This window comes from Azolla caroliniana, unplaced genomic scaffold, assembly GCF_043228905.1.
Source record: "Azolla caroliniana isolate FFs.n. ecotype wild unplaced genomic scaffold, voAzoCaro1.0.p SCAF_4, whole genome shotgun sequence".
NCBI classification, from domain to species: Eukaryota; Viridiplantae; Streptophyta; class Polypodiopsida; order Salviniales; family Salviniaceae; genus Azolla; species Azolla caroliniana.
In genome coordinates this window covers 629,926-647,556 of record NW_028230439.1, presented here as the reverse complement: position 1 = coordinate 647,556, position 17,631 = coordinate 629,926, and the positions used below count along the sequence as shown (strand labels likewise).

General features: G+C 37.0%; 2 protein-coding genes across 2 annotated transcripts; both read right to left on the bottom strand.

Moving 5' to 3' along the window:
* Positions 1 to 298: 298 nt before the first annotated feature.
* On the bottom strand, positions 299 to 5,074 carry LOC147864639 (semialdehyde dehydrogenase family protein). The gene is made up of 11 exons (XM_087318749.1): positions 4,671 to 5,074; positions 4,022 to 4,107; positions 2,804 to 2,903; positions 2,563 to 2,685; positions 2,402 to 2,488; positions 2,039 to 2,083; positions 1,850 to 1,945; positions 1,431 to 1,532; positions 1,218 to 1,304; positions 822 to 889; positions 299 to 719 (listed from the first exon to the last, which is right to left on the bottom strand). The coding sequence occupies exons 1-11, from the start codon at positions 4,992 to 4,994 to the stop codon at positions 638 to 640; spliced, it is 1,200 nt and encodes a 399-aa protein (XP_087174875.1). The 5' UTR covers positions 4,995 to 5,074; the 3' UTR covers positions 299 to 637.
* An 8,412-nt stretch (positions 5,075 to 13,486) lies between these two features.
* On the bottom strand, positions 13,487 to 14,341 carry LOC147864638 (uncharacterized). The gene is made up of 3 exons (XM_087318678.1): positions 14,183 to 14,341; positions 14,010 to 14,065; positions 13,487 to 13,915 (listed from the first exon to the last, which is right to left on the bottom strand). Exons 1-3 carry the CDS (start codon positions 14,271 to 14,273, stop codon positions 13,745 to 13,747), a joined length of 318 nt encoding a protein of 105 aa, XP_087174804.1. The 5' UTR covers positions 14,274 to 14,341; the 3' UTR covers positions 13,487 to 13,744.
* Positions 14,342 to 17,631: the final 3,290 nt, after the last annotated feature.

Here is a 17,631-nt window from a genome sequence, read left to right as displayed (position 1 = left end):
CAACTAAACTTACGAAAAAGATAACAATAGTGATGATCTTAAAAAAAAGATCAGGGACAATGAAGGCATTACTTCATTTTTGTATGATCTTAAATCAATTATCTTAATTGCTAAACAAATGTTTTTTACAATGATTGGTGTCAAATCAGCAATACACAATCCATCACATGATCAATAAAAAGACAACCATTTTATGTTTAGCACATGACGTATGTCATTCAACTATAACCATAGGTGATGCAATTGATCGGTGTTCCAATTGCAGTAAATAAACCCTCTACATTGCTTCGCTGACATCTGCAGAAAAACTCATGTGGGATACAAATCACAATATAAAAAGATATAAGATTCAAATTCTTATAGGTGTCCAATTAGCTGAAAAAGAAAACCCTCATTAAGAAGCTCAAAGACTGCCGAAAAAAGAAGCAAAAAAGCCTCCAAAAAATAGAGTTTCCTGACTGCTTATTGATTAACCCTAGGAGAAATGAGAAAAAAATCCTCGATTGCCAAGTCTTTCTGTTAAAATGATTCTCTCTCAGGCAATGGATGGCCAATTATGATTGGCCGTAGTTCATAACTTTGAAAGAAAACAAAAAAGGTATTATATTCTCGATATTGAGAATAGAGAACAGGTTACTTAGAGAAGTTTTTCTGCGATTTGAACTGCATTCAGTGCTGCTCCTTTCCGGATTTGGTCTCCACAAACAAATATATCCAACCTGAATTTATATATATGCATAATACATATATTTAATCTTCAAAAGGATGCAATAAACTTGGTATGAAACTGAATAAAGATTGACCAGAATTAGCATCATTACCCATAATTAGAATCCAGAGAGATATCTCGTCTGACTCTGCCAACAGCAACAGCATCTTTCTTGGATACCTTCAAAATACAGATTGCACAGAGACCAATATTAACATCCTTAAAGCTTAAAATATTGAAACATGGTGTCGTTGTGGTAATGCTTATCCTTGGCACTATCAACGCCATGAGTTCAAATATTAAGCAATGGGTTCAATGATAGATTGATTCTAAAAATAAATAAGGATCCTGATATTTTTTTTCGTTTCAGATCATGCATGTGCTAATGATAGGGCTTTACGAATCAGTTCCCATGATCAAAGATTTGAAATACAATAAAGATGAAATGCTAAAATTTGTATGAAGAGGAAAAACAACGCAGAAGTTAAGAAAACATATATGCTAATACCTCAAGGGGTGTGGGAAAATTGTTGGCCGCTCTATCATCAATTACCACAACACCCTCTGCTTTTCTTAGAAGTTCTCTGGCCGTATCCTGAATTATAATGATAAAGATCAACAGAAGAATCGTTACTAAGCCATTCAAATCTCTTTCTCTAACGATCTCGGAATTGCAAATTCTTGCCTTTCACCAAATGCATATTTGTGCTGAAGGATTTACCTCATCCAATGGGTTTTCAAAATGAAGATTGATGCTTTCTGCATGTGCACGCATGACTGGTACACGGATACAAGTTGCTGTGACTTTCACATCTGGATAATTCTGGGCACACAAACCCAAATTTAAAAATCAATTGAGAGAAAGGAAGGATAATAATATCTTTGGAGGATCATTAGTTATTTGCCATGCCTATTAGCACAAGGTACTGGATTCAAATCCTTATAATACTTTCACACATATTTGTTACACCACATATCACTACTCTCTCAAACAATTTCGATCTATAGAATTTTGGAATATTCTGCTGCTTTACGTATTATCAGCAATTGTAAAGAACATCAACCCTACGTATTATCTTTTCAATATTTATATATGTGTGCAAACTGCTGTCGTTATTACAATGAAAAGGAATAACATACCCAAATTTTTCTAGTTTCTTTGACAAGTTTCATTTCTTCTTCATTATAGCCATTCTCCTGTACTGCAGAGTTATGGCTAAATAAGTTGAAGGCATACTGCATCCATCAAAGAAGATGAACAAGAAAACATTTAACAAAGCGAAAGGCCTTGAAACTTTGAAAGGAAATATTGTGAGCACATCATGGTACCTGCCGACTAAAGATATTACATGTGGGGGGCTTTCCATCCAAAACCTGAGGAAAATGACAGCAAAATATGAATGACATCAATTCAGAGAAGCTGATATTTCATGAAATTGAAGGCATGTATGCACCCATTAAAGGAGGGACAAAACACCAATATAATCTTAACTGTTTGGGTGTTTACCCATAAGTTTCAGAAAATGACTGACGCACTCCTCTCTCATAGTTCAATTATTTGTACTACATAGGAGTTTCCTGATCATTTTTTAAAATTTAGGGGTATTTTAGCATTTTTGTCTAAGAACGTTGAATAAGAAAACAACCTTCCGAACTAAAAATATGCACATTAACAGTTGAGTGTAAATCAACCTCGCGTGTTTGTTGTTCTAGCTCAGCCATGGCTGCTGCCCCTGCTCCACTAGCCGCCTGATATGTACTTACAACCATTCTCTTCACCTACAAAAAGAGAAATAGAGTTTCTACATCCAATCAACGTGTAATGATGATGATGATGCAATAATATCCCTTACTTTTGCATGGCGATGCAAAGGAGTGGCAGCCACTAAACATATAATTGTTGAGCAATTTGGATTAGCAATGAGTCCTCCTTTCTTGTTACTAAGCTTGATATGGGACATTGCATCTAGATTCACCTAACATTGGGAATTGAGGATATACTCAGAATCAGCAACAAATGGTGAGGGAAAAAAATAGTAGCAAATACTCTTTTAAAAGTGAGGCAAAGGAAGAACTTGCAGTAACAAACATTACCTCAGGAATCACAAGAGGAACCCCTTCATCCATACGAAATGCAGAGCTGTTATCCACGACAACACAGCCCTGTTCTACAGCAATGGGACCAAATTGTTTGCTGAAAATATGGAAATTGTAAGGACAATCACTGTCTTATAGCACATAGATTCATAAAAACAGAGGCACCTAATATTACTGTTTCACTTTGCTGTAACTAAGATCAAGAAATGAAAAAACGACTTTACCTGAGTAAAAATATGGAAATTGTAAGGATAATCACTGTCTTATAGCACATGGATTCATAAAAATAGAGGCACCTAATATTACTGTTTCACTTTACTGTAACTAAGATAAAAAAATGAAAAACTGACCTTACCTGAGTAAAAATATGGAAATTGTAAGGATAATCGCTGTCTTATAGCACATGGATTCATAAATATATAGGCATCTAATAGTATTGTTTCACTTTACTGTAACTAAGATCGAGAAATGAAAAACTGACCTTACTTGAGTAACTTACATAAAAAAAACAAATTTCACTTAGCACAACGAAGGGTACTCAAAAAGCTGCAATTTTGTTTTCGATTCCAGGACTAAAACCAAGGAACCTAAACAACACGAAAGATGCACATAACCAATTTGCTTCTTGGAATTGCAAATATTGATGTGAGATTAAGGCATATGGCAATGATACATTGAAAAGGGACCTCTTTTTTGTTGATTTTGGTGTTACCTACTATTTTGCTATTTCTTTAAGGTAATGGTGCAAAAGATTGGGTTATGCTTATGTGTCTTGCATACTGTAGCTAACATAAAATAGAAACATCATTACATATAGAGCAACTCCCTTAAATAGCAGCAATCAGATTTCTAATCTGATAGCTCTGTAGGCTCAAGTCACAATTGTTTAAGGCGCTGGCAAAATACGCCCAAACATTCAGTCATGATTTGTTATTGTGTTTCTTGAATCAACATTTTAAACCAAGTTCATAAAAAATAAATGTCCAATTTGATGAAACGTAGTCTATGAATAGTTTTAAAAGTATGTTTGCCATCGTCACATATTTAAAGTATAAATGAGCGATAAGCGTAATCCCCTATTTGATTGAGCCAACAGCACTAAATAATGGATTCTATCATTTTTTAAGGAGATTTGAAGGGCTAATAACTTAATGAACTACGAATGAAATCATTGCAAATATAATGTGTAAAAAGAGTGATAGTGCGATCCCATACCTGATGGACCCTCCAGCACTAAACAATGCAATGTCAACCCTTTCAAAGCTATCAGCGGTGAGTTCTTCTACTTCGAGCTCTCGGCCCTTGTAAAGAACAGTTCAATAAAAAACATTTAAACAAAAGGATTCAGCTTTTGTATTCATATTATGAACAAAAGGCATACCAGACACCTTACATTCAGCTCAATGTCTTTTCTACCAATATCATTCAGAGGGGAGTGTCTCCCCTCCAAATGTTAGGTGTGGAGCCAAATTTTTGGAACTATCTATAAACACTGAGGAAATTCTTCTTCACTTGGGACAACGTTTATACATGTAATCTGCAGGCATAATGCACTTTTCTTGAATAGTATCAATTTCTTTATGAATATAATTCTCCCAGAAATGATGCACTTTTGTCTAGATACTACCACTCTCTTTATGGATATACTGTACTTCGCATTGAGAGTAAACATCTCTTTATGACTATAATTCACAGATACAATACATCACTTCATGTCTAAAATATCTACAACTATAAGCCACTTTTATATTGAGAATATCTGTTAATATGCATCAGAATTCCTACTAAAAGCACACAATTTTTTTGTCCCCACGCACGCGCGCACACACACACACAAAACGAAATCACCTCCACAAAATGATACCTCAAAAGTGATGCGTTTCCCGGCCGACCGTTTACTAGCGAGGAGTTTAATGCATCGATATGGGAAATCTCTCTCCGACAACACACTGAGGAACTCTTGGCCAACAGCTCCCGTCACGCCCACCACTGCTATACAGGGTCCTTGCTCGCTCAGACCCATCCTGATCACCCCTCTCCTCCCTTGTAGGTTAGGGATTCTGGGGTTTACAAATGACAGGGATCGTGGAGCATGACTCTTATTCCAAGATGGAAATGCGGCCGGAAAAGAAGAGGACGAAGAAGAAGAAGACGAAGAAATCTGCGTCAACAAACTTGAAGCTGCCATGGCGGCTGTGGCTATGGATGCTTCTGTTTCTCGCTCTCTGTTTCTCTGGCAAGGGCAGGGGCAGGCACAGAGTGTTTGCGGTTTCTGGAAATTACCAACGATACCCTTCTTATTTTATAGAGTATCGTGGAACCTCCAATAAGGTTTTTTTATTTCCAAAACTACCCCTACAAACAATACACATATACATACACATACACATACACAGGCTTTGGCCCTATCGCAATGAACCTAATCAAGCATGTCGATCGATGACGGTAAAGACTAGTCCCCTAACCCTTCATGAAGGAAGACCTACCTCGTGAATGAAAATATGCCCCAAATGGATATAGATAAATACATGCAAAGAGTCTATGTTAGCTTATTCTCTTAAGAGACATAAGTATTCGATATTCTTCTTCTCCATTGTGACGATCTCACACCGGCCTCCTCCCTTTTGGTTATGTCAACCCCTTTTTGTTTTCGCTTCTTACTCCCTTTCACACATGCTTGATGCATTGCCCCATGCTTGCATTATTCTATGTTGTTTTTTGTTTTGTGTAGGAGGCGTTGATTCACAACCTCTGCTATTGACGACTTCTCAACATGGATTAACAATAAATTGGCGACTCTAGTGACAAATTATTGGAATAACTCATTCACAGCACTCTCATGATTTAATAATTGTTGGCACTCTTGAGAAGACCTATAAAAAGCAACCCACCAACGAGTAGTCAACATTGAGTTCTCAACATCAAAACCCCTACATTCTTTCTTCCTAGTTGAAGGGTGAGGGGCCCTCTCAAACAAGATTGTTAAAACAAAACCCAAGGTGTGCAAACGAAGTCCCGCAAGCCACACATTTTCCAATACGTTATCAACTTTAGGGCTCACATTTTGCCAGGACATTATGATTAGACCCTGGGGAGTTCTCCTAGAAGTCGTTTGATACTTCTTCAAGGGGCACGACAAAACAAGACATGTCAATATGAAATACTTTGACAATAAACCCCCAATCAATTTTAAACTTTCAATAGAGGACTTTTGTCAAGTTCTTCTTGTACTTGAAAGGGGTGATATGTTCACATCAAATACAAACATGCAACATTAAGTCCGTACATAACACCAAGATTCTTGGAGGATTTCAAAGGAAATGAAAGATGAATTGAATGGCATTTGTTATGCACAAAGTTTATGTGATATGTGACCCAATACTCATGTGCGAAGTTCCAAGTCAATCTATCTCTACCTCCATACAAATCTTATTGGCAATTGTATTTGCTTAGTGATTTTATATAAAACACAAAAAGGGTCCAAAAGTATGTAATAATATGTGACCCCAAGGTCGATCCTCCCACACTAAAAATTGTGCAACACTAATGGAAGCTACAATAAAAAGAGAGGTTGTCTATTGAGTACAATGTGGATTCAATCTAGTGTCAAGAACCTTGCACAAAGTTCCTTCATGACTAACAACCTCCTAATTAAGGATAAGAACATCAAATGCTAGAAGTAGCCAAACTTCATGCAAGTACATCACAAATATTAGAGATTCTAGTTATTACCATTCTATATCAAGTCTTTGCGAATGACCCAACACGACTCATACCTTGGAATGTTGGACTTCCAAGGGTCATTATTAAGTCATGAGGGTTGCGTTTCTCACTATGGGCTAATCGAGGGATTTGGGGTGCCACTCCCTAGTGGCAAAGGTAATGTCATACTTCAACACATCAATGCAATGGACCATGGAATCTTTAAGGACTTCTTAAGTTAAACTAATTGTCAAAGTTAAATGCGGAAGCTTTGACAAACTGGTTATCTGGATAACAACATAAAAATAGATAGAGGTTTTAATGGAAACCTTACGAAACATAGAGATAGAGAGTGGGAGAGACAGAGAGAGCAGAACAGTAAACTCTATTACAAAATAATAACGCTCTATACATGGGATGTGCTCAGTGAGCACTCTTTATACAAGTCCACAAGAGACTGACAGAAGTACTATGTACTTCAATGCTCATACGAGCGGCTGACACTAACTACGAGGACCATGACTACCTAATAGTCTAAACGCATAGACCTCTAAAAGGCCTACCGATACACACGTGGGTCTAGCTCCTGGTTCCGGATACCATCTGGACACCAATCCGGCTCTGCCTTATCCAACCGATCCAGCTCTGCCTTATCTAGCCAATCCAGATCCGGTTGAGCTTGCTCGCTCAACACTAACATTAACACACACCTAATCGCTATATTTATAAAGAATATATGTTTGTCTTAATAAAATTATAGAGAATAAGGCGATAACAAACATAAGAATTGTCTTAACTAAATAGATCACTATTTTGTACAACGCAAATTTTATGTCTCGATTCATTTGTGTGAAAAAGCTACGAGGGACGTAGCTCTTAGTGGATGAAAAGGGGAAAGAATGAGAACCAAAGGTAACCCTAAAGTTGGAGCACCCAAAGGTCATTTTTACATGAGAGTTGTTCCCCTTTTATAAAAGTTTGAAATCCTAAAAGGGTTTCGTTCACATTTCATACGCATTGGACATTATCCATCATCATGACCTAATAAAAGTCAGTTCCACAAATTACAATATGACCATGTTTCTTGTATACATGGCCAATCATCAATATTCTAGATTGGAAGTATTGCACCAACTCATAGGGTTGTTAAACCAATGAATATGAGATTATTAGCCTTAGCACACCGCAATAATGACTACATTCAAACAACTTGTGAGGTTGTAGATAGTAGTTCATTGAGGAGCCGCAACATTTCATAAGTGTGCTCATAGTGAACCCTTGTACTTTGAACAACATTCCTATGAATGGAATAATGAACATTATATTGTCTCCAAGTCTTCTCGTGGTGGTTGATTTATGTTGTCAAACAACTCTGGATTGTGTATATTAAGTTATCGTGAAAATACACATGTGTGAAATGTTGAGAGGAACCATGGAAGATGGATTGATGATGAAGGGTTAGGGAGTTAAGAATTGAGGTACCGCATCTTTAATCTTCTTCAAGTTGAGCTTCTTATCCTAATTTAGCAGGTGCCCTTGTTTATATGCATTATGTGTGTGGGCAATATGTTTCTACTCAACAATTGTGTTTGAAAGTGGTATGCGAGTTGACATAATTTTACATGAAATTGAACTGGTGCAATGTGTTTGTTTGAATACAAATGGTTGTGCATTTGACATGATAAATGGGAATGTGATTTTGTATGTGTATGAGTGCACTTGTGGTTATCTTCGAGCGCAAATGCATGTGCAAATGTGCGGCTTATGTGTTTGTATGGAATTGCTTGTGCACATGTAAATATGGAAAATATCCTATTGTTGTGCTTTTGTTGGTATGAGATCCCATGAACATTCATATGAATGTGTATGTATGTATGTGGAATTATGTTAGGTATTTTGTTGCAGTTGTGTAAGTGTACGAGTGTGTCTTTCCATTTATTGGTATATTTGTGTGTAGATATGTGCTAGTGTGTGTATGTACATTTGTTGATATGTGCTCTTGAGAGCACACTTGTGTGTAGGTGCAATATGTATATGTTTTTAATTCAAGAGAGGCGGTGGCCAAGAACTATAGTTTATGGGCAATGTATATGTTTTTATTTATTGTAAAGGGAGGGCACTTTGGGAATATAAAGTTCCCTTCCTAGTAATGGTGGGGGGAAACAAGACCCCTTTATGTTTGGTACCACCAAGTTGTAGGTAAACGTCACACATTGGTCCCTACCAACAAGCTACAACAACAAATTCAATAAGGATGTATCTTCTCTTAATGTGAGGACTTAGTTCATCAAGATTGTGCCACTCTCAAACTATGAGTTGGTCCTCCATATTATATATCTAGGCTCAACCTGTTTTTAGAACGGATTACCCTCATCCACATGGCCATCAACTCTCCCACAATATGTTCTCAGAAAGGAAGCGTTCAACTCAGCAACAATGTTGACACAAAATGACCACCGATCTCTATTATATCACATGGCTAATATGTGAGAGATGACATTAAACGAAGCCTATGCTCACTTAGTAAGTGGAGACTCAACTAGTAACACCACACCTGATCATCTAAATGGTGATATTGGATCGAAAAACCACAATTGATGTAGACATTGTTGACTACGATGTTGTCAACAATCTCATTGCGTTACTGCGTCACTACCTCAGTACTCCCTCCCTCCCTCCCTCCCTCCCTCCCTCCCCCACCCACACATACACCCACACAAAAAGAAAACAAAAACAAATCATGCTCATAAATGATCTAGCCCCCTAAACATATGTCTTCTCAAGGATTTGATTTGCCTCATTGGCTAGCATACATCCACTCTAATATGCGCCCTAGTGTAGCCACTTAGGTCCCCACACTCCATATCATTGTGGATGCCCTGTGTCTTCTCAAGGATTTGATTTGCCTCATTAGCTAGCATACATCCACTCCAATATGCGCCTAGTGTAGTCACTTAGGTACCCACATTCCATATAATTGTGGATGCCCTAAAGATTGCCATCTACAATGGCAACAACATCCCTTGCATTGTCACTACATGTTGTGGAGTGATATCCACCTTCAACCCCATAGTCCATTCACCTAACCATCCCCAACATACCAACACACTTGCTCATATTGCCACTCTCTCGTCCAACCCCCACCATTTCATCTCTATTACCCCCTCTCACATATGTTCACCACAACACAACTTCATCTATCACTCTCCCACACTCACCGACACTCATGATACCCACTTCATTGCATTCAAATGTGAAGGGCCACAACTTGTCAATACCATTCTCAAAATGACCCTTCTATTCACCACCCCCTCAAAACACTCGTGCTCCATGAACTCCCCCCATATATAAACAATTGTTGAGCTAGCATGATCAACAAGAAGGTATCCTACATGGCCATGTTCTACCAACAATTAGTTAACTAGATCAAAATGATTCATGTCCTTCAAAGAAGTGTTAGAAAATATCAAGCAACGTGCATGGCCGAAAATCACCTTGATCATCAATAGATTCCCATTCCTCTAAACATGATCACCGCTACCACAATCCTGAAATTTTCCAACGCCACAATCTAGGTTATAACTTATTAACATGTAATATCTAAAAAGTAGAGTTGAACATGATGTCAACATCCCACAATACCCCCAAATTTTATGTGACTTAAGTCCACTAGTGGTCTCAAGACAACCCACCCTCTTCTTGAGGTTAGTATCACAAAGTTCAGGACCCTCTCGTAGACTACCTAATATCAAAACTCCCTAATGGCTACATTACTACAATGAACTTGGACTTCCACAACCAATTCACCATCCACCCATTCTTGTGCATTCATATAAACCCCATAGCCTCTCACATCAATGCCACTTGTGTAAGTTATTCCCAAGTGATTGTCAGAGAATGTCCCCAAACCTCAATTTCAATTGACTAGTGTCCCCCCTCCCCTCCCTCTCTCCACACACATGGAGTCCCGTATGAAGTTTATAATGAACATTGGGGCACTCTTCATTGATCACAAATCAAAATCCTTTATCCTAATATCCAAGCCACAAATTCATATTCTTCAATTACCCAAATCCGTCCATCCTTAGGGCCCATACAATCAAGGGCCCTCATCATAACAGATGTAACCATCATTGATTGGGACTCCCTTTGATCTAAATTCTAAATCTAGATGGTATCAAAATTTAAGGGTTGTTCAGTCCAGGCCTAACGTTAAAAGAACCTACTAGCATGGAGGATAGGGTGGCCCGCACCATAATGAGGGCCTGGTCAAGTTTAAGAGAGGGGCTGGTCTTAATGCAGCCAAAAACAATGGAGGAACAACTCCGTCAACCTCTGTTTTGGAACCCCAGGATTCGAAGTGATGATGGTATGATGCTTGGTCAGAAAAAATACTTGCCATGGGGAAAAATGGTAGGGTACAATGTTAGTTCAGTAAGAGATTGGGAGGAGTTCAAAAGGAGAAGAAGGGAGGGTCTAGTTGGAAGTCCTAGATTTACCGGCAGGCTGGAAAAGGTTACCCACTTGATAGATAAGGCTGTTGATGGTCTAGCTAGGCTGAATGAAGAAGAGGGGGTTTGGTTTGGGTGGTTTGTAGGTGAGGGCGATGCACAAATTATCCGAGGCAGGTGCCCATCTAATGAGTATTGTTTGTGGGGCAACCTAAGTGCTTTGGCAGACAATGGCCAGTGGTTGGCAGTGCGAGTGACAATGTTGGAAGGTAAGAAGTGGCAAGTAAACCCGAACCTAGGGAAGCTGGAATCTGATCGTAAACTCTGGATAGTTGACAACAAGCCCATATGTGATCTGGATTGGGATCCACTAGAGGTGTGGTGGCAGAAACCGGGAACGGACAAACTTGAACGGTTTTTCAAGTACACTACCAAGCTAGGAAGGCAAATCATTGGCTCTAAATTGATGGGTGCTGGCCTAACTCGCAATAGTTGGAAGGATAAAGGCATTTCTGATGACTGGTTGAAGTCGTTTTGGAGGAGGCTATGGGCGCTCGATATGCCAGAAAAAATAAAGCTTTGGTTGTGGCTTCTTAGTCACAAAGCGGTGCCGGTGGGGGAGTGGCTTAGGTGTCGTGGTGGTGAGGCTGGATGCAAAAGTTGTGGACACCCTTTGGAATCAATTCCTCATTGTTTTTGGAATTGCAGCGAGGCTATTAACATTTGGGGTAGAAGTCTCAGGATAGTGGCAACATGCGGAGTGAATGGGAGAGTTGTATGGGGGTCCGTACAAGGGCTGAAGTTAACAGGGGAAGGTTGGGTTGAACAGTTAAACCCCCACGGACATGGTTTTATAGTGCAGGATGACAAGGTGTTTCAACGGGCTGGAGTTCGACATGGCACTAACTCAGAATTTTTTGAAGAGATATGGATGATGGTGTCTTGTTTATCGGTCTGGCACATTTGGACCAACCGTTGTAAATTTGTTTTTCAACAACAAAAGATCCCTAGCGGTGAGGTATTATTAAATATCTGGTTTGAGTTGGTATCTTGGCTGCGGGGACGATACGACTCAATTAAGGGGGAATCTGATGCAGCTGAAAGATCTCGATCAAAGTTCTTGCTGAAATGGGGTAAATCTCCTATGGTGGGCAGATCATCATCAGGGCCTCAATGGAACTACCAAGCACCCCGATGGCTGTTTCCGGTTTCCAACAACGTCTAGGTGTTGTAAATCTGTATAGATATGGTACAAATTATTAGGTTATTGGAGTTGTTTGGATACGTTTGTTGAAAATGAGGTGGGGACTATGTCCACTTTGGTGGGAAGGCTAGAGTGAGGGCTGGTGAGAGGAACTTTGGGTGTTCTATGATGTAATTTTGTTTGCTAACTAATGCGTAGTAGTGTTTTTTTGGAAAAAAAAAAAAAGTCGTCAACCTCTTTGTTAATCTAAAGCTCAACCCTTAAGCGTTTAAGATTTATGGGTGTGGCTATCCCATAATCTATCATATAAAGGTGGTTAGTATACATATGACTTCTTGTGTTCGCACATGTTTTTATTACGCTATATAGGTTAAGTCATCATGTTAATTATGACTTTTGGTAGTTGTGATAAGTGTAGAAAACAAATAAAATGCGGGAATAAGGCAAATTTTCTTCAAAATCTTTCTTATTTGTGAGGGTTTTCAATTTTAAAGATGATTAAAATTATATTTCTCAAAGTAAATTTATTTTATAAGAGTTTTTGTACAACATGGAGGAAATCTTTGAAGAGAAGTCTACAACATACCATGTTGGTAATGAAATTGTGTTAAGCTCTCATATGCATACCTATGAGTCTTTAGTAGGAATAGCTTTCCTAGTCTACTCCAAGAGTGACTTAGAACTTTAGAACTATACTTCATGGAGCATGGATCTACACAAGCATAACTAGTATTTTTATTTTTATTTTTCATTTTTTTACAAAAAACATAACTAGTATTTTAGTCATGGCCTTTTATCGTTAGTTGATATTACATATCACACACATGCGTGTAGGTTCATATGCTTGCCAATATGTATGAAGTATAATGTATACTTGCTTATGATTGTGAGGGTTATACCCTCCATGTATAGGCCTAATAGATGATAGAAAAAGAAGATGCCACTATTGAAAGGCACAAGTAACAAAATTTTGATGTTCTCACACCTTGAAGCACATTATCTCAATTGTGTTCCATTTGGGTAGTGGAAAATATAAAGTCTATTTGCTCTACTTCTATTAAATATTAAGGATATTGAGCTCCATGTGTCCATGAACTTTTCTATATTTCTTATAAATGAGCAATACATAATATCCTTACATAATAATCTAAGAATAATGTCTAGCAATGGTGTAATTTAGGCCCAAAACTTCAACACTTTTAATACATTATCCTTCGGATCGCTCATCAATGGTTTTTTTATTTAACTTTGATTTTGTTACACTTCCTAAATGAGAACATTCACATAAATTCATCTCTACCTTTTCTTTGTTCACGTCTAGACTTTAAGTAACAGAAGTTATCGATTAGATCATGCATGTTACAACCATATTTGAATTTGGGTCATACACATTTAGATGATTACCACAAGAATATGTAATTTCTTTTTGTGATATAAGATAGAAGGGTCTTAAAACATCTTTCCAAGTTGTCTTCCATATACATTGTTGCTCAAACTTGATTCGGCATAGAGGAAACACATGAAAAAAACATTGGAATTGAACATGTATTCCTATCCATAATTCAATTATTTTGATGGTTGTTAAGGTGAGTCTTGAGGTGAGAGAGGGGTTACTATACTTGAAGATAGAGGCAATTTTTTCCCACCCTTATGTATAGGGTCATGGTGGGTATTAGGTCCATCCGGAGTATAATCAAGAAATACTTTTTGATTCCTTCCCTGATAGATACTATGGAATGCTTCCATTGCCATCTACAAATAAATTGGAATTAATTAAGTAAAAAAAGTCACCCGTTTAGATTTTAACATGAGTATCTTTGTCAAATGAAGACTTGTATTAACATACATTTACTTCATGACTCTTCTCATCCTTGAGCTCTGAAAATGTGCTTGATATTGTTGCTGCAATCCAAAGTATAGTGACATGACATTTAAAGATAAACATGAGCAAATTGATGAACAAGCTATACAAATTGATGCAAATACACCGAGTTAAAACATATGAATTTCATAACTTACAATCAACTAATGGTTGAAGCATTCTTGCATTAATTCCATAAATTGTTGATATCATGAGAAAGCAATACAATACAAGATGTGTGAATCCCATTTGAAGAAGCTATCACAACAATATTAGAAGAACTCCCCCAAAAAAGTTTGGACAAAATAGAAGACGCATAGGTACAATTTATATGATGATCGTATGAATGCAGATGCATATTAAATTTGGTCAATCATTATGCTCTATAAGATTCTAAAATCTTGGTAATGCTTTACTAATTTTCTAGGAAGTGGAGAGATAGAAATTTTAAGTGTCTACTTTACCACTTATTATAATAAAATAGGCAAGATGGTTCTCTCACTTTTAATTGTAAACATGAATTTAACTTATCAAAAGGATTACGTGTCTCTATAAATGTGCACTATCCCCCACACGTCATGTGATTTTCAGACCGATATGGATAAGTGCACCTATATATATATGCATTATCCCCCACATATCACGTGATTGGGTGGATGCCTCATTAAGCGATAGGCTATCTAGGATATAAAATCGTCATATATATGTTTGAACAACTCATCTCAATAATGGCAAGTTACAAACTTAGGAGTTTTAAAACAAATTAAACATGGGCGCTACATGATGAGCATTGCTTGGTTTTGTAACAATGTGCCAAGCCATTAGAAAACAACTTTTGTGACTTTGAGATAATTGACAGACTTCGTTTGACATGATTCTTGAAACCAATGTAGACTCTGGATGCTTTCCAGTGTGTACCACAATTTACAAGCATGCACATGTTGAAATGAATAGCTCGAAAAAATAACATGTAGTATTGAAGCTTTGTCATTCAATGGCAATGGTTTGCCGAGATTATATCACATAGCTTGAAAAAGATAGAAATTAATATGTTTCAACAATACCAAAATAAGAAAAGGCACAAATGGAAACGAGTAAGTGGGTGCAGAAAAGGAGAGGAAAATAACTACAACTAGGTATAGGGTGAACGTGTTTTGTTTCTTATCTTTTTAGCCTTTTTTTAAAGTTAAGGTTTTTACGAAGTGTTGCTTTAGCAAATGTAGATTCAAGATTCCAATTTCCAACTAGTACCATGTGTTCAATATAGATACCTACATTAAGTTAATGGCAAAATTTGTGAACTTTAGTATCACTTGCGAGCAAGTGATAAGTTTATCAATTGATTTGGTGTACATGTGGCATTTTGTATAGGCGTGCATTCTCGTTTGCATCTAAGTATGGGCTTGGTTCAGTTCGTTTTATGAAACCTAACCATTTTTGAATTCCCAAGCCATTTAAACCAAATTGTTTTAACGAAAAGTTGAAACTTGAAACCAAACTCAACCACTTAATCATAAATTTAAACCCAACCATATTAGCCAATTTAATGAAACAATTAAATCAATATAAATAAATAAATTTTAAAATTTATTAATTAATTAAACATTTAAGTTAAATTAATTAGCAAAAAAACATTAATTAATTAAACTATTATCCATTAAAGAAATTTAAAAAAAGTTAACGAAAAACCAACAAACCATTAAAACCAAGCCACTTAAACCTATAAATTGATACTTGAGTTTTAAAACCAAACCGAGCTGAAAGCAATTTGTTTAATAATATTTGAACCAAACCAAACCAAACCAAACCATTTAATTATATTCAAACAGACAAATTGTTAAACCATGGCTTAATGGTTCGATTGGTTTTGAGCCGAATTTGGGCCCATAGCTATTCACATATGTTCTTATGTTAATGATCCTAATTATGAGCTTAAAACTCCAACTCACAAATGTAATTCACTTAAAACCCTAAACCTCAATCTATCATATTAAATTTCTAAGGCCCCCAATAGTTACATTAACTATTGATTGAGTGTAAGGCGTTTCAACTTGAATATATCCATTTATTAATTTGTGAACATTCAAAAGAGTTGGTCCAATTAGGCACATTTTTAGATTAAAGAGAAAAACTCCCTTTGTTGATTATAAAACATATGTCACATATGCAAAGAAAGATTTAATTCCAACTTCAAATAATATTTAGATTTTAAAGCAAATGTGTTAAGAATGCCTCTATGGTAAGTACTCATTGTACTTAGCATGACCCATGAAGGTATTGACATTGGCGTGGGTACTACACTAAGGGCAAGACCGGCTAAAGGGGAGAATAGAACAAAATTGCTCCTAAAGCTTTAGGCCAAATGGCCACCTCAAAGTGATAGGGGACAAACCCTACATAAAAAAGCTTTAAAAGTCACTTTTGTAACTTTTTAGCTACTTCTTTCAAGTATGACAATCAAATAGACCAAGTACTCTTAGGTTGTCCTCACTGTGAGAAACCATGAAGCACACATTTTTATGGATATGCATCTCTACTCGTGCTCTCTCACCTTTCTTTTTGTCCATGGTCCTTGACTCTCATATATGGCCTTTAGAAAGCGTATTGGCGGAGAAACTGTGCGGAGGATAAAAAACCAAGGGACCAAGTTGAGAGACAATTCACTATTAGCATATAAAAATCATACATCAAAGTCTTATTTAAGATAGACTGTTGTTGCATAAAGAGGGAAGAGTAAAATTTCCTCTAAATCTTAAATAGAATAAGAGAAAATTGGCCCCAAAAACTTGTTGAACATAGCTAGTGATAAAGGCAATGATGCCAAGGTGTTGGTATTTAATTGTTGTATTAAAAGGGGTGATGGAGGAAGCAAATGAAGGCTGAATCAAGCTCTCAAGTTTTAGGTTTGCACACTTTCAAAGATTTCGCTTTTACAGACACTATATATGTAAATACATCTATTTGTGACCCTATTTACACTTTATTTAAAAACAAGTTTATGCATCCATGCCCATTGACACATAAAGTGTGCCCAAAACACTAACATCCCTTTAGATAGCGTATGTCAAAGTCTACCTAGGCATGAAGTTATTAGGAAGTTAACTTCTTGTTGATCTATGACATATAATTATTCAGTATTCTCTTGTACTTAAGGAATAGTATCCCACTAACCGATCAAGAACCTAACGTAAGATCCTACTCTTATCCTTACTATGCAATAGGGGAGAAGTTGCTCGCTTGAATGATATCATTGGCCAACCAAACCCAACTCTTAATAACCATGATGGATGGCTCCTTTGGCCATAGCAAGCAAAATAAATGACTTAAGTGGACGACATTAATAAATTTCTATATGTCAATGAGCATGAATCCACCATAATCAACTCCCCCTAAGATGAGAGGATTAGTAACGACACACTTCTCATGTACAAGTTATCATGCTCGTAAGGGAAATGGAAGGGTTCACCACCTATTAAATGATGAGGGTGATGATGTGTGTCTTAGTTGCGTGATATTTGTGTTGCATGTCTACTATACCAATGATCATATCTCAAGGGAGGCACGAAAGATCATATCAGAGAATGGTTCACACCATCTTTTTGCCATC